The sequence below is a fragment of the Cucumis melo genome, chromosome 12 (assembly GCF_025177605.1).
Source record: "Cucumis melo cultivar AY chromosome 12, USDA_Cmelo_AY_1.0, whole genome shotgun sequence".
In the NCBI taxonomy this organism is placed as follows: domain Eukaryota; kingdom Viridiplantae; phylum Streptophyta; class Magnoliopsida; order Cucurbitales; family Cucurbitaceae; genus Cucumis; species Cucumis melo.
In genome coordinates, this window is record NC_066868.1 from 18,505,871 (window position 1) to 18,531,199 (window position 25,329).

General features: G+C 32.2%; 1 protein-coding gene across 1 annotated transcript; it reads left to right on the forward strand.

The window, feature by feature from the left end:
* The first annotated feature begins 20,324 nt into the window (after positions 1-20,324).
* LOC103498262 (uncharacterized) lies at positions 20,325-23,515 on the forward strand. Its single transcript, XM_051080615.1, has 5 exons — positions 20,325-20,407; positions 20,574-20,862; positions 20,944-21,060; positions 21,143-23,044; positions 23,155-23,515. Exons 2-5 carry the CDS (start codon positions 20,581-20,583, stop codon positions 23,161-23,163), a joined length of 2,310 nt encoding a protein of 769 aa, XP_050936572.1. The 5' UTR covers positions 20,325-20,407; positions 20,574-20,580; the 3' UTR covers positions 23,164-23,515.
* The last annotated feature ends 1,814 nt before the right edge of the window (positions 23,516-25,329 follow it).

Sequence of the window (25,329 nt, forward strand, 5' to 3'; positions counted from 1 at the left end):
ATTGAGCTTGCCTAAACAATGCTTCTTCGTGTCCCAAGACATTCAACTTATCTAGGTGCATGACATTGAATACAAAGTTAATAATAAATGTCAGACACCCCTTACCCCTTATGCCCCCATCCGTCTTTGTTTAGAAGAAAATTACAATTCAGAGTTGGACTGTGAAGGAGAAAGAAAACGATAAACTTATTTAGCTTTTTTCACCCTCCCCAACCTTTATAATTAATAGTCCAATTCTAAAATGAATAATAACTTTTTAATTACATTTCAACACGATTTATCAAACACAAAAACAATTAAACAATTTATCTATCACTACCATTACTGCAGAATATATAGTCATAACACTTTAACACTTAATATTACCTTTCACGAAACTAAGAGAGATAAAGGTTGAGGATTAACTAACAAAAGATAGATGTCAAATAAAAAACCTACAGAAAGAAAAAGTTAAAGTTTTCAAATAAGTTTTTAAGTCACAATCTTGAACAAACTCAATGATATATTTTATAGAGATTGACATAAAGAAATACCTACATCACTCAGGTCAATAGCAATATCAATCATCTTGCTTGCAAGCCTCAACACTTTCTTATAAAATGATATAGTGTAAGAATTGTAAATTTAATATACTTTCCTATAAAATTGTATCTTACCATTTTGCCCCTTCCAACAGCTCCAAAGAAAGTCAGTATGTATGCACACATGTGCCATGTTACTCTAAACGTAATTTATATCAAAAGGAATGTATAAGTCAATAGAGATGGAAAACACAATGTAAACCATATAATAAGTACCCGTCAATTAAGACTTCAATGTATAGATGCTACACCTTTAAAGTGTAGCAACTGCCATGCAAAATTTGCAAGCACACGACAAGTAGAATTATACCTACTTAAATTGCTCCTAAAAGAGTCTAATTGCTCCTAAACAGCAAGAACAAGATTTTAGAGTGCAAACTTGATTCAAAAACCTTAATCAAACTGCAATAATAAATGCACTTGAGCTAGGAAGATGTGTAAGTGAAACATTTTACTCTCAAACCAACCTAAAAAGTATTCAAGAAGTGCCAAGTTTGACTTTTAAATTCTGACAAAAACTTTTTAAGTATGACACTTTAAATACTAAAACAACTAAATGATTCATTGTGACTTTCAAACTCAAAACCAACCTATAAAGGTTTAAAAAGTTCTAAATCACACTTCGACTTTGAAAATTACATAAAGATTTTTTAAAAAAAGTGTCTAAGCGACACTTGGACTATCAATATAAAAGATAATGAAAATGGATCTAAATCTCTGCCAATTGAGTATGAAGTTCACATCTACATTATTTCAAACAATTTGGCTTGGTTAGTTGATGATATATATGTTTGATTTATCGTCCAACCTCATTAAAAATATCCTTTCTAACAGTTACTAAGTGTTGAAATAATTAGTAAGGAGTCTCATATCAAAACAACGCTACAAACATAATGATTCTATGAATTGAAATTAAAGTATAAAACTTTAATTTTTTTGAAAAGAGCTAAAGGTAATTCAAAATGTTATGGAAAGAAGTTTCACCTACCTTGACCACCTTCTAAATTGGCTTATCCTTCTTTACGATGTTGAAGGGTGTATGAATGCATATATGTATCAATTTCCTTGATGGTTTTCCGATAAAAGTTGAATAAAAGTTTAAAGTAGTTCAAACCAATCTTAAACCTTAATTCAAACACTCTAAATTAAAGAAGTTGTAGAAGACTTAAAAGTTGACAAAAATGTAGAGTTTGAAGAGTTAAGATAACACACCTTAGGTTCTACAAGTCCTAACAAAAAAGAAACTAAGCAAGACAACAATTAAACAACAAAGAAGTAGGTTTATGCTTCTTCGTTCATTCTAGATGTAGCACGAGCTTTAGGTGCTTAATATTGAATACATAATTAATAATAAAAAGTAACATTGAACCTCTAGAAACCAAATAATGTTTAAATCCAATCCCAATGCGTTCAACTTATCTAGGTGCATAAGTAGGCATGGGGTTAGCACGTGAGTAGAGCTTACCCAGCCTTGTCGCGTGCTAACCTCACACGCAGTATGTGTCGTGCGCCCCACTCGACCGTACGCCTGATGTCTCGCGCGCCTCCCTTGCACGCAAGGTTGCCGTGCGCTTTGCTTGCCTTTGTGCGTGTGGGTTGTGTCGTGTGTCTCTCGGCCACGTGCCCAACACAATGACGCTAACCTATTTTAACTTAATTCTCATGCTTAGCTTGCCTTGCCTTGCATGTCACTCAGCTAACCTCCAACATTGCCTAGAAACTTTTTTTTTTTTATCTAGAAACTTTTCCTTCTTTGAAAGATCATTACTAAAAATACATCTCTTTTTTGATAAAACTTCCATCTACATAGTTTCTTGAAATTTTCTTAACCTGCATTCCTCAAAATTTCAGCTCAAAAGTCCAAGAGATGCGTTTGTAGCCCTCTAGAAGCAGACTACTCAAATTGCTTTGAAAAATGACCTTTCTCTTTTTCTCTAGCTCAAACTTAATCTTTCTTGCCTCAAATATCACGCCCCATCCTAAATGCCTAGGCTACAACGATAATAATAATAATATCAAGTCACAACATATTAACTAGGCTATAACGCCTCAGAACCAACCTTCGTATGGCCTCAACCTAGGGAGGGGAAATACTTAAAATGTAAGTCAAACGGACTTAGTGAGTGACAGGTTTTAAGAAAAACTTTTTGGAAAAAATACATACAATCTACAGATAACAATAATAATAATAATATCGAGTCACAATAAGTATGTCTCATCGAACAGTTAATACACATCACATAATCCATAACAATTCACCCATCATACAACGGCGCTACAACGCCATATGTTGGATGCATGTCGCAACATTCTTAATTTTGAGACTTGATTTTCCCTTTGCCTAGACCAGGGATTTGCTCTCACCAGTATCAGATGAGTTACTTGGGATTCCACCAACGTCCCGCCACATTCATTCATTCTTAGTCATGGGAGCCACGCTCAACCAGCGTCCCATCATCGTCTTACTCATATTTTACATAGCAAGTGCTACAATGCCATACGTTGAATTCATTTTAAAACAAGCTCGACTTTGAGACATGGTATTTTTCCCTTGCTTAGACCTGAGATTTGCTCTCCCCAGTAGTACACGAGTTACCTTGGATTCCACCAACGTTCCCCCACATTCATTCATTCTCAAATTTTTCATAGTGAGCGCTACGACACCATATGCTGGATTCACTTCACACAACCACGTAATACGATAAGGGAGCAATGACTCATCGCTTACCCTTAACATAGATTATCACATATTAGTGAAATATCTTATGAACACAACCGTAGAGAAAAGATCACTCAACATATAAGTAAATAGAACATCATCTTTTCAGAATGAGGATCATATCAATAGTTTAGAAATCATAGTAGAAATTGATCAACCATTCACAACCGTATATAAACCATGCTTTGTTACCTTTAGAAGAATACTCATTTTCATGGAAAACATTTATGAAACGGGTTTTATCATTCACATAAATAGGGTTTATAAAACATACTTGACCGTTCACACTAGAGTAATCAATCATAGGTAACGCTTGTAAATCACATTTATTACTTTCAACAATGCTTGTAAAACGAAACAGTGTAGCATTCACAATAAACTATACAATTTATCTTGTCACTTACAGAAGATACTTAGCCTCAACTTCTGGCTTTCTCCTTCGTCCGACAGTTGAAGGAATCGCTCGTTCAACATTCAAAACCTTTTCCTCTTTACTTTCATCAGAAAACTAGAGTCTATTTTTTCATCCAGAAAACTTCCTTTTTCTTTTGACTTTCGACCATATTGATAGAGGCATTTTACCTTAAAGGGTCACTTCCTTGCTTTACACGTGTCGCCTTATTAACGCACTGCGTTATGCTACCAATCAGAACTTGAGACATAATTCAATTTTCATCGACGATTTGACTTTCCCTTGAGATGCACACGTAATTGCTTAGGGAAGTCAAACTCTTAATTGTTTGACTATCATTTTCTCTTCCAGAAAAGTCATCGTCGTTTTCTTTCCCACAGCGAGTTGTCATGTCACTTGACAAGATGTTTCCTTCCTTGCCTCAATCTCTTGGGAGTATATACTTCTTCTCGTGGCATATGGCCAAATGTCTCGCCCTTGGTACCCAATGCAATGCCTTCCTCATCAATTACCCTCATGCATTTTCGATCTTTATGCGATAGAATCTTAGCTTACACGTTTCTCTTCGTGTTGCTTCACTCTCTTTTCGCATCCTTTCTCAGAACTTCTCAATACATATGAAATCAATCTTCCCGCAAAGGTCCCTTTCATTTCGGATCAGGGTCTCGCATCAAATTTGACCGATAAGTCTAGTCTAGAAACTAGACTCAATTTTTGAACTTTTTGAAGTAGTTTGAGACAAAATGCACGGGTAGATTGTGAGAAATCTTCTTCTGAAGTTACTTATTTACAATGGACCTTGCATAAAACTTTACTTACACCACCTTCTTGTTAAAATTTAAGTTAAACTTGGAAAGACCACCTGTAAAGCATCTACTGACTTGTCTAGGTCTGTCACCTCCTCATCATTTCGCCCAAGTCTCAAGAAAAATGCCCAACATCAACTAAAATGCCTAAGAGCCTAAAACGCGTTGCTCACCTCTTTACATGGTCACCTAACCTTCTTCGCGTGCAAGGCTTCTCGCCTAGCATAGGCTACCTAGCCATCTTGCCTAGCCTTTACACAGCCCATTACCTCTAAATGATTAGACCCTTCTTACCTAAATTTATATTGGTCGCCTCATGACACTCCTTTGGAGGTTCTCCTCGTCTAAGTCACACACACATACCTTGGTCGCCCACCTATATCCAAAACACCTAGCAACCTTCATAGAGGTTATTTGCTCCTCTTTTGGCCGTCCACCAATCCCCATGTCACCTACCATGCCCAAAACACCTAAATATAGACTTAGCCAAAATTTTCATCATAACAACCTAACATCCAAAACTTCTTAACCATCCTAACTAAGTTTTCTTTCTTTCCACCTACCATGGCACACTCACCATGACCCTTTTTGAATTACTTTCCAACCTTATCTCAAATCAACACTTAACCTTCAAAACTCTTTAAAGGACTCAAGTTTTCCTAAGGTCCAAGGTTTACAAGTCATCCTAACTCCTATTGCACTTAATCTAAAGAGCGTGCAAATCAAAATCAATAACACAATTAAACTTCCTAATATAAGGCAGGTGTTGAAGTTTGGATCAAGGGAATTCACATTGATAACAAGATTGGATTTTGGAGACATATCAACAATTAAAAAAAGAAAAAATAGGGAGAATAAAGGGATAAAAGTCCTTTGCAACGGAATAGTTTAACAAAACCCTAAAAACAATTTAATTGTAAAATTAAATACCATTGAATTGGAAAAAATACAGAAATTAAATTACTGTAAGACAAAGCATGCTTTCTAAAAAAAATATAGAGAAAAATGAACTTACTCTCGTTGAAGTCTCTGTATCTACTATAATACCAATTTTAGAGCACCACTACATGGAAACCTCCCTAATCTCTGAAAATGAGATTTTGGATTATGAAAACCAAAGTTGTACTCAGAAAGAAAACTTTTTCTATGTAACAATACCTACTTCTCCTTTCTTCATCCTTAAGAAGGGGAAGTTATTGAGAGGATATGAGATAAGTGGGAAAGCATCCCAAGTTTCTTGAATAACTCCCATGTAAGGGAGTTATTCATTTACTTTAATTTAAATTTAATTAATTAATTAATTTAAAAGTAATTAAATTAATAATCACTGGAAGGGTTTTTTCAAAAATAAAAAAAGCGTGAAAATATTTACACCGTATAAAACAATTTTGAAAAAGGAAAAAGCCTACAAGCCCACAACGTGAAATAACAAAAGTATCCCCGATTATTCAGTCACACACGCATGAAAAACGATTTTGTACCCAGTCTAAACGATCTTGTACTCCTTGTACCAAGTATAAGCGATCTTGTACCCTTGTACCTAGTTTAAATGAACTTGTACCCAATCTAAACGATCTTGTAACCTTGTACCTAATCTAAATGGTCTTGTACCATTGTCTAAACGATCTTGTACCCTTGTACCTAGTCTAAACGATCTTGTTCCTAGTCTAGATGATCTTGTACAAAATCTAAACGATATTGCACTCAATCTAAACGATCTTGTACCAAATCTAAACGATTTATTAGTAATAGTGGTATATCTCTCTCTACCTGGGATAGAAACCTGATAGTTCAGATATTGGTACACGATCATTTAGATCCTGTACCAATATCATTTAGATCTTGTACTAAGAAGAAAAAAAGAAGATGAGAGATTAAGAGGAAGGAAGAAATTCTGGAAGAGGAAATGAAGAAATTGCAAACAAGAAATGAAAATATGAAGAAGAAGAAGTAATAATATGAAGAAATTAATAATATGAAGAAGAGAATAATAAATCACAAAGAAAAAGAAGAAAAAGAACTGAAAAATCGTCCCGTAATAATCAAAATCCAATTAGGGCAGATATGAAATTTATGAAAAAATAATTGGTTTCATGGACGTTTCTTAAATTGTTATACGGACTGTAAATATTTAATACTTTTGTTATATTTATGTAAATTTACATTAATTAAATCATATTTAATTAATATTTCATTTAAATCATATTTAAATGAATATTTCTCGCACAACTTATAATTTTAATTTAATTAATTTAATCAAATTAAATTTAATTAAAGAAAATTAAACTAAATTATTAATTAATTCTCTAACTAATTAATTGCTCAACCAAATTTGAATCATATTCAAATATAAATTTCTCTCAAAACCTATAGTTTTAATGTGTATCATATACACATAAAATTTTAACCTATAGTTTTAATATGAATCTAATTCACATTAAATTAATATTTGAACTCATTGAAATATTTTATTCTCTCATAAATTAATTTTGAATCATATCCAAATTTAAATTTATATAATAAAGTTTAGTTAAAAAATAAACTTTATATTATAATGTATTACCATAAATTATATTGATTCCCAAAGTAAATTTGAACATTTAAATTACAACCAATATATATATTAATCTCGTTACCTTTTACGAGCTAAGAAGGTGATCTAATGGACTTACAGAGCATAAATTACAACGATATGAGATTAATTGGCTAAACTCATTATATAACCACATTAATCAATATTCGTTAACTGTGTGTACACTCCATTAAAGACTCATAATTGAACTCTTCTTACTGTAGATATATTTCCGTGTCCATGGATATAGATCAATAACAATAAGTTAGTCATTCACAAGTGTTTGTAACACCATCTGGGTCAAATTACCATTTTATTCCTTGGTTACTTCTAGTCCTTAAATATCAGTGCTCCTGTAATAAACGACTTGCTTATGGTCCAACCAATAAACAGAAACCCCTCTTGTGTCATAGAGAGGGTGGGACCCTTTATTCAAGTTCTAGAGACATCATTTAAGGGAACACTTATCTACTTACCCTAAAGTCGAGAAGGAGCGAATTTCATCTTGTGTGATTATGTTCTCTACTCCCTACTCGATATCGTACCCAAAATTATAAGCACATTGAGTCGACAATTTGGCTACTCTCATTTGTACAAATCAAAGGACAATCCCTCACAAACAGAAGTTTATAATACACTCAGGATTAAGACTAAGTTACCTAGGTCATCCCAATGAAATAGAAACCTAACTAGTTAATGGAGTTACATCTAGTGGTTACTTTTTCGTGGTCTCGATCTTATGCAAACTCATTTCGTAGAATACCTTCACTAGTATATCACCTACACACACATGTTGGATCATTGCGTTTGTATCAAGTACAAAATGAGCCTCCATAATGTTACCATGATAAGGTATCCAACTTTATCTCTACATTATCGACTCTTTAAGTTGTATTTCGGACATTGATCCTTATATGTCTCTACATACTGTTCAAAACTTGTCAAACAAATTAGGATGCTAATTAATTGGATTTAGATTATTAAGACAAAACTAATAATATAATTAGTAACACTTAATTGAAATTATAATAATAGCCTTTTATTAATAACGATCAATGAATTACATTTACTATCTACGAGTTTTAGGACATAAGACCCAATAGAGGGCATTTAAATTAAAACATGCATTTTGAGAGTTTAAAATATGTTACTAGGTAGTATTTGAACGTAATGTTCAATGTAAGCACAGTTGGAACTAATAGTGATTGTCTTAAGATGACAAAATTGTATTTTCTTGAAAGCTTTATGATTCAAAAGCAAGAAAACTTGAATATTGACTAAGGCCATATTCTTAAAGAAATTAAACTTGAATATTGACTGGGACCATATACTCGTGGTCGATGACGATGAGCTCTTCGACAACTACCCATGGGGCAGGGTGATTTTTGATTTGCTGGTGGAATTTATGAATAAGGCAGTAGGTAAGAAAGACCGAACGAGAATGTCAATAGGAGGATTTATATTCCCATTATTGGCTTGGGCATACGAGGTTGTACCCACGTTAAGTTCTCCACCGAATTTATTTGCAAGAAAATTATCAAATAAGGTTCAAAGATTCATTAACTGGACTGCATTTACACAACCAATATGGAAGGAGCTGAAACAAAAGTTGTTTGATTCTCCATCGGTATGGAAATTTTTAATTCCTATCATTATATACTACTTTGTTAACTTATTAAATGGTCTTAATTTGCTGTAACAACTTGAAATATGTTAACTACTGGCAACACCTAATGAAGTCAAAATGTCATACTTTACGTCATTTCTTGAGGACGGAAAAAAATACTGAAAGAGTTTGAAGATGAACTAAGAACTCAATCTGCCAATAGAGTGGCCCAACTCTCAATAATTAGAGGCATGCATCTACATCCCAAGTTGACGGATTCACCGAAATGTTAGATAAAATTGAAAAAAAAAACATGGAAAAAATAGAAGACATGTTTGAATTCTTAGATGAACATGAATAAAAAGATTGAAGACATGAAGAGTCAAGAAGCTGAATCTTCAAATGCATCAAAAGGCAAGAAGTATGATTGTAAAATACACTATAATAGAGAATATATGTGGATGAATATAGATTACATATTTGTAAAATACACTGAAATCTTAAATGCAACCTGTAAAGGAATTTGAGGAGCATTTAGACAAAGTCAAAGAAGACCATGAAGAAAAGAAAGAAGAGAAAGAATTGAATCTAGATTCAGATACCGTAAATGTGCTTCAAAAAAATGATGAGGACAAAGATGATAAAGGACAAGAAAATCAAGATACAAGATCAGAGTTTGCAGAATGAGGACAAAATACAAGAGAAACAACAGACAAAACACACACAAAATTAGGAAAAAGGGGAGAAGGAACAAGATGCAAGGTAATTGACAGACCATATATTGCTAAAATAGGATGGTTAAATTATACATAAATGTTAATAAACTGTGAACATAATTGCCATAGGAAAATGAAGATGCTGGTGAGGAAATCAACAAACTAATCAGATCAATAAACGAAATAGAAGTCTATGAGGAACTACAAAGAACAAAAAAAGAAAAACCAATAAAGAAAATGGTAAAAATACTACATCACGATATTAATATGTTTTTATTCGAATCGTAATACTAAGTAATGGATGACGATATTCAATTCTTCATAAGGTTGTTGTACTTTGAAGAGGAAGGTGATAGATGAGAAACTAATTTAACCGTAGTGCATGTGCTTTATTCGTGATTATAATTTTTCTTTGATCACTGAACACTTGTAGGTAAAAATAAGGATGCAAAGTGAGGATAGACTATCAAATATTGATGAGAATAATCTCGACACAAGAGTTGTACTAAAATACGTAAGCACAACTACCTTTTTAAAAAAGATTAATTATCCTAACTATATGATAAAGATTAATGATTCTTTATTAATTGTCATTAGTTGAACATAAGCAAGAAAGAATTGATAAAGATGGTCAAACTAAGGGAAAAACGAATGATTGAAAAAAAAAAGAGAAAGTCTAAAGAAAAGCCAGCAACAACATGCATATGGATAGACGTGACTTGAGGAAAAGCACGCCTAGAAATAAAAAAACAATGAAAATGCTCCTGCAGCAATGCCTTCGTTTGACTTGTATCTTAGCCAAGCTTAAGACTGAATGAAACTTTTGTTTGACTTGCCTTCGTTTTTGACTTCTAGTTACTTTTGATTTGAAAATCTCAAACTATATAGTTTTAGGATCTTTTGGTTTGCCAGTTTAGTTTCACTTAAGAATTATTGGAACCGTAAAACTTTATATGAATGATTGATATAGTTTTCTAGAATTGACTTTTTATTACAGAAGATAAGAAATTTCTACATTAGTCTATGTCATAAAAAATCTAGTTTTTTGAAAATTGGTTGTTAAAAAATACCAAATACTATATCTATAGAGGGTGAATTGTCAATGTGCCTAAGTATATTGACTAGCATCTTTCAAAGTATTCAAAATAGGGAAATTGCATCAGATAACAAAAAAGTTTAGAAAAAACAGCTCACCACCTCTTTTTTGCATATTGCGAATGTGACAAATATAATAAGTAATTAATGATATCTGAGGACTATCAGAGTGCTATCAAAGGGTTATCCGCTTTTAAATTTGCTACTTTTGTAATTTATAAAATGTAGTGACATGGACCCTATTATCATATTTTTTTTTGTTATTTTTGCAAATACCCCTTCAAAATAATGTTTATGTATTCTAATATACTTAAATTGTAAGCCATTGCTAAGGTACCCCTATACATAAAGAAATACACTATACGCCAAATATATACCATACTTGAATACAACAGATTCCATAGAGGAAATACATTGTAGTGTAACTATGGTTGCATATCACATAAAAGGAAATTTGTCCCTAAATATGATAACATAAGTCATCAAATTCAAATTATGGAAACATATAAGTATTTAATAAAGAGAGTTGAATTTAATACAAAAAAACTACACAGTGTAACTCGAATTTGTTGAATTTAGAAAATACCAATTACCATATCTTTAGAGGGTGAATTGTGAGTGTGCCTAGGTATTCACTAGCATCTTTCAAAGTATTCAAAATAATGAGAATGTATTCTAATATATTTAATTTGTAAGCCATTGCTAAGGTACCTCTATAGACAAAGAAATATAGTGTACGTAAAATATACCGTCCGTGAAATATACCATACTTTAGACAACAATTTTCGTAGTGAAAATATATTGTAAGGTAACTATGATTACATATAACACAAAAAGAATAATGTCCCTAAATGACAACATAACTCACCAAATTCCGATTATGAAAACATATAAGGATTTAATCGCAAATAAAGAGAGTTGAATTTAATACCAATAAACTACAATAGCGTAATTCACAAAGTTGATATACTTATATGACTCTCAAATTTAAGAAATACACAGTAATTAAATGACTTAGGGACAAAACAACAAATTCATATTGATAACAGAAAATGACGGAGAGAATTTGTAAGGCCCAAATCTGAGAATGAGAGTCCTGTTGAAGAAGAAAGGCGTTAAAAGGTGGAGTGATCCTTCAAATCTAAAATTAATGATCATTCTAAAGATAAAAATTCAAAGGAAAGGAAGTTTCATTGAGAGAAGGTGATGGAGGAAAAGTTGACGCAACAAAGAAGTCCTATCATGGAAGAGTTAAGCAATTGGGGGGGGGGGGGGAGTGAATGTGAAGAAAAGTTAGAAAAAAAGTGGGCGGTTGTAGCTTGTTGTAAGCAAGGAAGAGGCAGAAAAAATGAGTTTAGCTTCTCGAGAAGATAAGGCGAAGGAAAGGTTGGCTTCCTGAGATGATAAAGCGAGAAAAAGTTGGGCTATTCGAGATGATAAGGTTTGCATCTCGAGGAAATGTCAAATCGAAAGATTGACCATTGGCTTACTTGTCAAGCTTGATTTGGTTGCATAATACGACAAAATGGTGAAGTGACGCGCGTAAAGTTGTAGCTATGAACTGGCGGGTAAAAAAAGTAATCGGTCGAAAGGTTTAGTATAAATAAGAGTAAATACCTAAGAGATTTGTTGTTATTTGGAAATTCCGTTAAGAGGGTGTAAAGAGTTGAGTTGTTGTCGAGAGAATTCTAGGTAAGGAGAAGTTTTTGGTGAAGGAAAGTACCAAAAGCTTGTGTGAGGGACTTTCTTAACTCTACAGTCCTGCATAAGTGACTCTTTTAAACTAAACACTCCCACGTGAGTGATTTTCATAACTAAATGCTCATGTGTTGATGATCTTTCTTATTACTCTTACGAGGGTGATTTACAAGCTAATGTTTTGTAAATGTTTTCTTAATTGATTCATCTGAGTCCAAGTTATGCATAACATGTTTTGTATATTTTTGTTGTTATTGATGTTGTCGTTTGAAAAGAGAAAATGATTGCTTTCTATGTGCTGATTGTGGTGAATGCATGCTAACCATTATCCTTATCCCTATCAGATGAGTAGTGCTTATGTAGTGTGCGCATAATATGAATGGCATCGTGTGGATGGTCGATGCAACAAGAAAGAAGTGAATTAGGAAACTTCCTAGAGGCTTGTAGATGGAGTGAACATCACAGTAGCTAAATTGCAAGATACTGGCAAGAGTGAATTGCAGTAGGCTTGGCGATGGGAAGGATTCATGTTCTTGGTGGAAAGGAATAAGATGAGCTAATACAAGATTTATGTGATTACCAAAATGAGGCGTTGGAAGACGCATTTGAGAAAATAAAATGTTTTGTGCTTGAAGTGTATTCCTAAAAAGGTTTTTCTAAAATCTTTGTTCACTAAGTAGTTGACTTATGTGTTTAAGTTTGCTTTTTCCAGGTCGTTAGGTGTTGGGGCCATGTAAAAAGAGGTAGTTGGGTTGTAGCACGAAAAAGTTGATCAAGTTATCCGTCTTTTGATGATTGAAAGTTATTATGTCTAAGGGACGCTGCAACACAATTTTGTTTGTAGGCTAAGTCTTGTCTTGGAGATGGATTAGGACTTAGGTTTCATCTAAGTGGCTTGCGAAGAAGAGATGTATTTGTAAAGTATTGAACAAAGTAATATAATTGGAGTGTGTTTTCCATATTATTATTTTTTGTTGTGTTACGTTTGTGTTCCTTTGGTGCTCATCGCTCAGAAATTGAGATAAGAGTTGAAAGCTAGGCGTTTAAGCTAAACTGTTCAACCTAGTGTTTTTCACTGTGTTAAGTGAAAAGATCGTTCGAGTTAATGTTGGAACTCTATAATGGAGTAGTTGAGAATTCCGCTTACTAGGTGTTCAACTTATTATCTCGTGGAGAGATATGCGTTGGATGTCTAGGCAGCAGGCCTCCTACTAGCCACATGATGTGGTTGGAGGGGAGGGTGCGTGACATAATTCACTTACGAAAAAAATTTCCAAAACAGCTTAACCAAAAAATAAATAGCAACCAAAAAAATATAAGCTTCAAACTACTATAGGACTTAACGTCATAAAGGTTCTTCACAAAACCTACAATTATGACCCTTCCTACAACACCTACTACAACAAATTGTAGCTTTCTTTTCTAAATAAGAAGTAATTTTCTTTTTTTTAGGCCTCCCAGTAGAACGTTTGACTTTAGGAGGAAAAATTGGATTAGCATCAACTTGGTGCATATTTGTAAATTGTTTTACATTGCTAATAAGACGTGTTTTCGTTCTATATAATAGAGCCTATTTGAAACATGGTAAAATTGATGAGTGAACATATGAATATGAAGCTTCCTTAAGGACAATGCATTGCATGCATGTGAGCATGAGATCAAATTGAGGTCCCACCGCCAATAAGAGCAAGTACAATATTGGATGTTGACAACAAACTATTATATCCCCCGATATGTTGGAATTTATGTCATAAACTCATAGTTTATCGTTAAAATTATGTTATATTTAATAAAGTGGTTATTGAAGACTTATTAGTGAAAATAGAATACTATAATCTTGAGTCTAATTAACTAAGGTCCCGAGGCTATCTAGTGTAGACTTGAACTTTATGTAGACATAGACATGGATCAAGTTTGAGTATATAGCTTAAACGATCTATAGTGAATGAATAAGGTTGAACACCTTATTCTTGGAATACAATCGATGTGGCTCGCTCTGTAGTTAGTACAAACGATATGATTCTGAATCGTTCATGTAGAGACATGGTAGTGGAGGCATCCTATGTAAAGAGTTTACATAATACTAAAACCATGAAGTAGTCACTTTCAAGTTATAACACCATTAACTATATAAACTGACTATTTCGATTATGATGACCTAGGTAACTTAATCTTAATTCTGAGCTAACTATGAACTTCTGTTCAAACGATATTATCCTTAGATTTGCATAAGTGAGGGTAACTTAACAACGCTGGCTCAATAAACCTTTTATTTTAGGGGTAAGCCCGGGTGGATGGATAGGGACATAGGGTGTAAGATAAAATTCACTCCTACCCGTTTTAGGGTTAGTAGATAGGTTGTTCCCTTAAGGACTGAATCCAAGTCTAGAACAAGGGATCCCACTCTCTCATTGGCCCGAGAGGGATTCAGTTTATAGGTTGACCTTAAACCAAATGTTCAATAGTGGATCAGTGGGACTTAAGGAACAAGATGTATTCTCGGAGGTAAAACAGTATTTTGATCCAACAGAGGTTACGAAAAACCTATGAAGGATTAACTTACTGATCATGGTTATATCATATATATATATATATATATATATATATATATATGAGGGGAGTGCAACTACGAGACTTTAGTGGAATGACCTATTAGTTAATGAATGTTGATTAGCTCGGTCTAAAAGGGTTTAGCCAGTTAATCTTGGATCGTTGGAGCTCATGATCTATAGGTCCATTAGGTTCCCCTACTAGCTCATATGAAATTAACTTAAAACAATATGTTGGAATAATTTGAATTGTTCGAATTAGGTAGAAAGAGAGAAACTAATGAATATATATGATATAGCCGTCAGTTATAGAGCTTTAAGTTCAAATGTGATTTAAAAATTAAAAATATGTACGAATTCATATTCGGAAGCTCGAAATTGATGGAAATAGTCAAAGTTGTGAAAAGTCAAAATGTTGACTTTTGACTTTGAAAAGTCAAACTTTGACCTGCTTTATATTCAAATGTGATTTGAATTTATAGAAAATAAATGTGGATTCATGCTCGAGAGGTCAAAATTAGTCAAGACAGACAAAATTGTAAAAAGTCAAAGTTTGACTTTGACTAAATTGATTAAATAACTGTATTGCCCTTGGACTAATTTGTGGGATTATCCAACATTTTACTAACACTTAGTGGGCAAGTGTATTTACATGTGATGTAAACAACAAGTCTACTAAAATGAAATGGAAAATGAGGTGATTTTTTATGAATTATTTTCATGCATTTTGTAGGTAAATCTTTTATAAAAATAAGTTTTGAAAATTATTTTGAAACTTTTGAATTTTTGATAAATGATTCAAAACTTTAATTCAAAATTTTCTCACCTCTCTCACAAAAACCAATTGTTTGTTTCTTCCTCCTAATTACATATCCCTCTCTCATATTTTTCTTCACTTAACGGGTCCCACAACCCGATTCTAAGTCCGAAGAATAGCGGTCAACACTAGTGGTGATCCTGGTTCGTGTTCGTGAGGAGATTTCAAGGATCGGGAGGCTTCAAAATTAGGGCTTATTAAGAATGTTAACTGCTAAATTAGTTTAGATGCATCTAAAGTAATTTTCGATCCGTTCTTCCACTGGGCATATCTCGTTTTTCCACCAGGATGCACTTCAAACACATGTTGATTTATGGGATAAATCTGGCCACAAATAATTATGAAGGTAAGTTACGAGTTAAACTCTTAATAATGATGATTATACTTTTTGAAATAAAATAAGTCTTACATTCAATGCTCAACTCTCATTTAATATGCTTCTCGAATTATATCCTCGGCACATGTGGAAAGATGTGTACGTTGGAAATTCCAATGAGTACGACATTGTCATAAAACCAATATAAGCCTCATGTGACATCCTTATCTTCAATAATTCGAATAAGATTAGAACTATTGTAGCCAAGACAGTAAGTCATCAAATGAGACACAACAAGATAGAAAGAGAAAAAAATATTACCTTAAATACAATCAATAAATTGTTGGAATGCAGAGAATCAGATGGGATGCAAACCTTAACAAAATGATGTAAACCTCTAAATGATAATCATGATATTGTGAACTTTAATTCCATTAACATAAAAAAAAAAAAACTTATTTGTTATAGTGCCATAGCAAATAAGAAAAAATTGAAAAGAAGACAAAATCTTCAATTATAAAAATAGATTAAAAAAATGGTACTAGTTTGAATTTTATTTAAGAAATATGTTGATTTCCAAACTAATCAAAACGTCTAGATGAATGGAATAAATTCTTTTGATATTTTAGATAAATGAAACTCAATCTAATAAGACGAGTTCAAAACATTAAAATAACAACAACAAAAATTAAGATAATTTTGAAGTTAATTATTTTAATTTTGTTTAATTAGATTTAATTTATTGAGACTTATTTTGAATTCATTTAATGAGAATTATTTGATCTTTGTGGGAATTGAAATTAATTAAATATTTTTTGGATGAATATTTAATTAATTAGAGGTTTTGACAATGTGATGTTTGTTGAGATTTTGATTAAATGGTAGGTTAAAAGGATTAAGTAAAGTTGTGGATTTTTAGTGTTGTTGAAGTTGAATTAAATTAAATAATTATGGATGTTATTTAATTAAATTGTGGGGTGGAAAGTTTGTTGAAGATTTGATAATTATATGTATTTGTGGAAATATATATATAATTATTATGTGAAAGGAAAAGATAATTATATTTTTTGAAATATAATTATTTAAAGAAAAATAATTGTATTTTGGAGAAAGGATATTTATTAAGGGAGAAAAAAAAGATAATTATATTTTGGGAAAATATAATTATTTGTAAAAGGATATTTTGGAGAAAGATAAATAATAATTAATTATTGTGAAAGATAATTAATTATTTTGGATAAAGATAAATAATAATTAATTATTGTGGAAGATAATTAATTATTTTAGATAAAAATAAATAATAATTAATTATTGTGAAAAATAATTAATTATTCTGTAGAAAGATAAATAATAATTAATTATTGTGGAAGATAATGAATTATTCTGCAGAAAGATAAATATTTATTCTGGAGTGAAGTTGTTATGGTTGGGTTAAAATAATTCATGTTTGAAGTTATTGGAAAAGATTTGATTGATTAAAATAATTGAGGATTTAAGTTAAATTGAGATCTTGGAGGAAAAAATTGGTTTTGATGGAATTGGATTTAATTAAGTATATATATATATATATATATATATATATAGATGTATATATTTATTTAGTAATTTGAATTTTTTTGGTGGAATATGATATTAATTATTTGATTTTGTCTAAATAATTAATATGAAAAAGTGAAATTATGACGGAATATAATTATATTTGTTTGGAAAAGAAGATAATTCATGAGGAGAGATGGTTGATTTGATTGGAAGAGAAAAGATATATATTTATTTAAACTGTAACGACCCAACTCTTTATACTAAGTTGAGTTCATTACTAAAAAGAAATAATAACAAATCCTTCTCTGTCGCCGCCAACTTTCTTCTACCTTTACCTTCGCCTGAAATATTAAATATAGAAAAAGTGAATATAAACATATACTCAGTAAGGGTCCTACTACTAGTCCCACTAGTTGTTTGTTAACTTCCTGAACACATGCAAACTGTGATCCCATAGGAACAAATCTGGTCTTTGGTGAACCCAAAGGAACACCTAAGACAATCTGGTCTCTAGTGTACTAAAAGGAAACACTAAGACAATTGGACTGTGAGTGACCCACAATTGGACTGTGAGTGACCCTGTCGAATAACTCGTAATCATATCTATGTCAATGTCATAATGGATTGGTAATCCTATCAGACTATGCAGTCATAAAAAAGGTTGTGATCCCGAGGGACACCCATATGGGTGCGACTTTAATAGACAGGATTAACAAAACGCCCATCCATATCATGTAGCATAACATAACATAACATTATCATGAACAAGACATAAATATTAATCTTAACGCTCTTAATCATGTGATTAATATATCATGCATTAACATCAACATCAACAGTCATCATCAAGATAATGACAATCATTATGAATAACATCAAGTTATGCATTTTAGGTACCATCAATGCATAATCATAATTACATGCAGTCTCTTAAATTCAGTTTAAAGGTCTAGTAAGAGTGTGATTTTAGCAATTGAAGTACTTTTGACAGTAAAAATTCTCCAATTGACCTTATCCTAATCATAAAAGAAAAAACTCATTATCTTAATTAATAAAATTAGCAATTGGCTAACTTCCAAAAATTCTCCCAAATTATTATTTATTTTTATCTAAATAATTAATTATGATAATTAATTATTATTTATCTTTATCCAAAATAATTAATTATCTTCCACAATAAATAATTATTATTTATATTTATCCAAAATAATTAATTATCTTCCATAATAATTAATTATTACAGTAAAAGTTTAAAATCTTTTGATATATTTGCTTATATACTTAATTATTATTCATAAAATTATCTCCCATTATAATAACCATTTAAAATAATAAAAAGAATAAGATATTTCAGAAATTTTATCAAACCTATATTTTCTCGAAGTCTAATTAAAAATAGATAGTATGAATTAGTTAAATATATATTTTTGAAATTTTAGAAAATAAGTATATAAACCTTTATTAGAGATAAAGGTAGGTTATAATTGTATTAAATAAATATATAAACATTTATTATCTAAAAAGATTGGTTAGAATAATTGGAATATTATAACTAGAGATCCCGTATTTGGAATAATAAAGATTTAGTTGAATTGAATATTGTATTCAAAATAAATCTCATATTTGGTGAGAATCTGTGTTTTTGTAAATGCAGTTGCCTCGTACATTTAAAATATGATAAAATCAGAGCAAAGCCCCTCAGCCTCTACTGAATCTGTCTGTACGTAGAGCCCTTAACTAACTCTTTTGCTTCGATTCAAATGGAAGAATCTCTTTAAAAAGAATAAAAATAAAAATAAAAAAAAAAAAAAAAAAAAAAAAGAAAAGAAAAGAAAAAGAAAAGAAATCAACGCAATTCGTGTGAACATTCAAATAAAATAATAGTATCTTTTAAATATTTGGTTCCCTCTCCTCTACTGGTCACCTATAAATAGAACAAATAGAATGGCAACCGTTTTCCGATCTCAGTTTCTTCTCCAATCTCTCCTTTTCCCTTTCCCCAACTTTTCTTCATCTCTTCTCTCATTCTTCTTCCTCCGGATTTCCTCATCTTTTTCATCTTCAATACTCCATTTCTCCAATGCTCCTTTGATTCATTCACTGCTTTCACTTTCTCCCCAGTTTTGGAAACCTACGAGCCTTTCAGGTCCCTCTCTCGCCGATGGTGATCTATTTAATTTTATTTTTCTAATGTATTTTGCTTCAACTAGGAGGCTTCTGCGCATTCTCTGTTTTTTTCTTTTTTTTCTTTTTTTTGTCTCTTGAAACTTATATCTTTAGAGAACTATTTGAACTTAGGGTATTTGGAATTGACAGTGTAGTGATCCACAGTCTTGCATTTGCTTAGGATTTTCTTGGTTTTCTTTTCATTCGTGTTTTTGTTTTTGATTTGATGATTGCTTATTGATCGTTACATTGAAGCGCATTTAATTTGATGTGATCGAGGGGTTGGGGTTTTATGATTTCTTGTGTTAGTACCTGGAAAAGTTGAAATTATAATCTGGTTCTAATTATATACATCTTTTTCATCAATACGAAATCATTATACCCATAACATTTTACCACAAAAATTAAGTTTTACCAGGTTGACCAATGGAACTTTTTTCTGGCAAAGGCACTGAGACACTCTAACACATAACAGAAGTATAAAGAGTTGAAGAAGTATGGATGATGAAGAAAAGTAGAGCTGGACTTATGTGAGGGAGCAAACAATTAGAGGGTTTTCAATTTCGACAGAGAAAAATCAGAGAGAGAGAGAGAGAGAGAGATAGCACAACGATGAGATGCAATGAAGGATGCTTTATTTTCACCTTGGGTGGTAAAGAGAAATCCTCTGGGAGCATTTTTTCGTAGTCAACCTATCATTTGCAGGCAGTTTTAACAAGTGTGTAGGTGAATAATTGGTTGGCTATTGGAAGATTACTGTGCTGGGTTATACTAGTGGCAAATCAAAGGGAGAACAATCTCCTGCCTTGTTGGGGGTCAGTTATTCTGGTGTTCATTGTCGAACTACACTAATCCTTCTGAAATAGTTTTTTTTTGTCTTTTTTCTCCAAGTTACATAATTAGTCTTTATTTCCCTTCTCCATTGTTTAGAATTTAGATTTTATGCATTATAGTTTTTGGAATTGACAGCGTTTCATTCAGAAAATCAATGGGGGCTACTATGGAGAATATTGCGCATGGGACTGTACCAGAGTATGGTGCAATTTTTATGTCAAATAGAGTGACCAGAGCAGAATGCTTCAGAAGGAAGTTATTTGGTCTTCCATATTGGTTAGGCGACTTTGTGCTACAAATTAAATCTGGGATGATTTTATTTCTGTTTGAATACGAGAATAGAGTGCTTCATGGTGTATTTCAGGCAACTTCAGATGGTGCAATGAACATTGTGCCCCATGCTTATACCTCATCAGGGCAGAAATTCCCTGCCCAGGTAATGCATATGTGCATAACGTTTTCATGTTAAAATTTCTGGTCTAAGATTTCGTTTCTTCTTTCTAATTGCTATTGTTAGGTTAAGTTCTCTATACTTTGGTCCTGCAATCCACTTTTCGAAGACCGCTTTCAAAGTGCCATAAAAGAAAATTACTTTTCAGCTAAGAAATTCAACTTTGGGCTGTCTAGAATGCAGGTCTGTTGTTTTCCATTTTATTGTTGGATTGTTATGATTCATTGCCTACTCAAAATCTCTTTGTGCTTGATTCAATATGTAGGTTCATAGGCTTTTATCTCTGTTTAGTTTGACAAAATTTAGTGACCAACTCCATACGAGACAGTTAAGCAGTGAGTCATTCGAGTGTTCAAGTGATTACTTGATTGGTGAAAGTCAAAATGTTGCTGATGGTAATGGGCCTATATTGAATGAGAGGTTACAAGGGAAGCTAATGGAGGGTGAAGACCAAGTTAATTCTATGCAGGAAACTCCTCCTCTTTCCCATTATAACATCAGAAATATAATTCCTACCACAGAAAGTGCAGTATATTGTCCTTATATGGATACCAGAAACCCCACCTGTAGTTCTGGTTGCCTAGGCAGGGCTCAAATCACAACGCCCAGCCTCCACAGCCAATCAGACTGCATGACTAATATGGCTCTCCAATCGTCTGTATGTTTAGAAAACATTACAGTTCCTTCTAGAACTCAAAGTCAAATAAATGTGTCATGTTCTGATCCTAACTTACTTCCTTTACCTATACGGGAGTCTGAACGTGATGGAAGCTTGAGAAGGTCTATCGTAACTAGTGGACTGAATGATTCCTTTTTCTCATATCAGAACGAGCAGGACTTAACAAGGCAGGAAAGCGTGGAAATATATGTTCCTGTGACAAAAGAATTTCCCAGTCAATTACCTTTTGACTCTGTTGTAGTTTCAAGCATGCCCTCAATTGAGCATACAGCAGCGAACCATGGACAGGAGTGCTATGGATCTTCTGAAAGCATGTATTCTGATTGTGAAAGAAAAGGCAATGTGTTTTCTCGCTTATCCTATCCATCCGATGCAAGCCTACAAGAACTTAATGGCTGCATTCATGAGATGCTTTTTCTTGATCCATCTATTCTTGAAGTTAGCGGGCAATGGAAGAAGACTGACCATGAAGTGCCACGTCCAAAACGCAATGCTGGCAGGAACTTTGTGAAGAAAAAATGCACAAAATCTTTTTTAAGTTCAAATAGTAATTGCTTTCAAGTCTCTGATGAACATGGGGCAATTAATGAGGACAGTGTAGGTGGTAACAGTGATCATATTGCTATAGAGATTCCATTTGTGAATTTCAAGCGGCGAAGGAAACAACTCAAAGTTGAGCACTGCACCCCAACTGGAGGGGAATTGTCCGGTCTGCATCAGAAAAGAAAAAAGTTGATTCGACCGAGCTTTGCCTGTAGTGAGTTGCATGATTCTGGAGATACCAACAGTGTTTCCCCAAGTTTATGTGGACCGAGCTTTGCCTGTAGTGAGTTGGATGAATCTGGAGATACCAACAGTACTTCCACAAGTTTAGGAGGCATGGCAAAGGTTACTGTCTTACGAGGAAAGTCTAATATCATTCATATAAACGATGAAGATAAGGCAGAAAAGTTACATCCAGCCGTTGAATTGCCTGATACTATTTGGCTGGTTGATGACGACGACAAGAATATTGATATTGAAACTGTAGCAACAGCAGAGAATTGTTGCGAATCGATTAAAATCTCTGAAGATATGATGGCGTCCTCAAATTATATTAGTAAGAGTGACCTAAATATTACCTCTAAAGATCTAATAGTAAAGGAGAGATGTAAAAGTACTCATAATTGTTCAACTTCAGAGAATCACATGAACTTCGAAAATCTGAATAATTCTGGTTTATGTCGACAAGAGTTGTCCTTGGAAAGTTCTGAAGTAAATACTGGGAATAGTTTTATAAGTTTTAATGAAGGCGGCAATAGATACAATGCAAAGGAACTAATTGAAAGTGTGAAAATTGCCGAACACTTTCATGGTTTTGTAGCGGTGAAAGAAAGCTCAGGTAAAAGCTCAAGACCTTTGAACTCAACCTCTGAAAGTGCTCCTGAAGAAGTTATTGAGAGACGAAAGCAAAATAATGAAAATGAGGAGTCAAGACCCAGAACCAAAGTATGATTCGGGACGTTTCATTTAACCTGTTTTCCTGTGTTTCTACTATGAAACATTTTGTGTTTTTCTTTATGAAATACTATGCAACTGTTTTTTTCTTGTTGCAACAGCGATGTTGAAAATGCTTCTTGGTAGACACATGAAAATAGGAATCAGAATCACAACTGACTGACGGATTAAAAGGCAGAGTTTACAGGTAATTTTTTGAACGTACAAACATGGTGGTTTGTTCTTCATTGGATAGTTGGGTGTAGTTATCATTAGAGTGGTAAAAGTTATTGTTGGTAAAGTTTTTGTTATATCTTGAAGCATGAGGATGAAGAACATGAAATGTAGTTGGGAAAGTTCAGATTAGAACTGATAATGTTGTAGAAATGGAATTGGTGTTCTTCTCCATGACCTGACTGTCTCATGTTGGGAGGATTCCTTAATCTCCCTTTTTGTATAAAATTTCATTTTTTAATACAATTACAGAGCTCTGTCTGCAAAAACAAAATTAGGATTCCTTGACGTCATGTATGCATGTATGTTTGCGTTTTTTTCTCTTTTTATCTTTTTATCTTTTTGAAAAAATAACAGTTTATACTTTTGGATTGTATGAATTTAAACTCTAAACTAATGATTGTATTAATTTACATTTTGAATTTTTTAAATGTATCAATTTTTTGTGGCCTCTTATCTTAAATTTGAAAATATATCATGTGAAATTTATAATTATATTAATTGAACTTCTAAACATTCTATAAACCAATTAAAGTTCTGAGAGGTCGTTTATGTTTTTCATTTTCTTTTGTCAGTTCCTCATTTTCTAAGATATGGAATTTTTGACAATTGTTGTCCTTTATTGTTTTTAAATTTTAGAATTTTTTTAAAAAAGTGAGCCAAATTGGAGGAACTACACTGATCCATTCCTATTTTTACATTTTCATTCCACCAAATGAACAATCCTAGCTTTCGCTAGGTTTGGTATTAACTGCCTAATACTACTAGTTAGTAAAATGTACTTTTCGTCCCTGAGATCTGAAACTCTGTTTATGTGGTGAAGGTTTAAAAAATAGACACTTTGTTAGCCCCACGATTGTGGACATTAGTTATATCTCATGTTGTATAAATTATATTGAATTAATCGAAAAATAAATCAAAATAAAAGTAAGTTAAAAAAAGGAAAACTTAGTGTAATAAAGTCCATAAAATTCATTTTTTAAATATTTGAGGTTTGCCCTTTTATCTTTTTCTCTTACTCGCAATGAAATCGTCTTCTTTATGTGATTTCTTTCATCTTCTCCTCCTGCAATTTCTTTCATTGTCTTTCTTCTTTTCCTTTTTTTTTTTTTGCGATTTTTTCCATAATCCTTCTTATTTTTCAATTTTTTACGATGTTAAATCTTTTCATCGTCTTTCTTCTTTTTTTTTCGCTGTGATTTATTTCAATTATTTCTTCTTTTCTTCTTATTGTTGTTGATTTGGATAACCAAATCTAAACGATCATGTACAAAAACATAACAAATCTAAAAAGTATACAAAAAAATAACAAAATAAATGATCGGTAGACAAATCGATCGTATACCAAAAGAATTTAAAAAAATCATTTAGCAAACGATCATGTAGACAAATTTAAACGATTTTGTAAAAAAAATAAACGATTGTGTAGCGAAAGAATGAAAAAAGATCTATTAGATTTGGGTCTCAAAATCTAAATGATCACAAAATTAAACGATATAATTGAAAAATAAATTATAGTCATGATCGTGTACCCCAAATCCAAATCAAACAATTGTGTAGCAAATTAAATGATAGAATTGAAAAAAAATAAATTGTAGTCATATCTAAACGATCGTGTACCAAACAACAAATATATTACGTTGACGATGCAGTTGACGAGACATTTTTGGTATTTTACATAGTGGGCTTCTAGACTTTTTTGGTATTTTACATAGTGGGCTTCTAGACTTTTTCCATTTTCGAAATTGTTCTATACATGTAAATGTTTTGCTGTTTTTTTATATTTTTGGAAAGATCTCTTAAAAAATATGGCAAATGGATATAAATGATAAAAACAGATAATTGATTAATTGATATTTATAATAATATTTTTTTCCTAACATAAAATTATCTTTATTTTTACTTTTCTTTTCCTAATATTATATCAAGAAAACTGAAGAAAATTTTATATTAGGAAAAAGGGAATATTATTATAAATGTCAATTAGTAAAAAAAAATATTTAAAGATAATTTATATTAGGAAAACTGAAGATAATTTTATAGTAAGAAAAAAAATAACATTA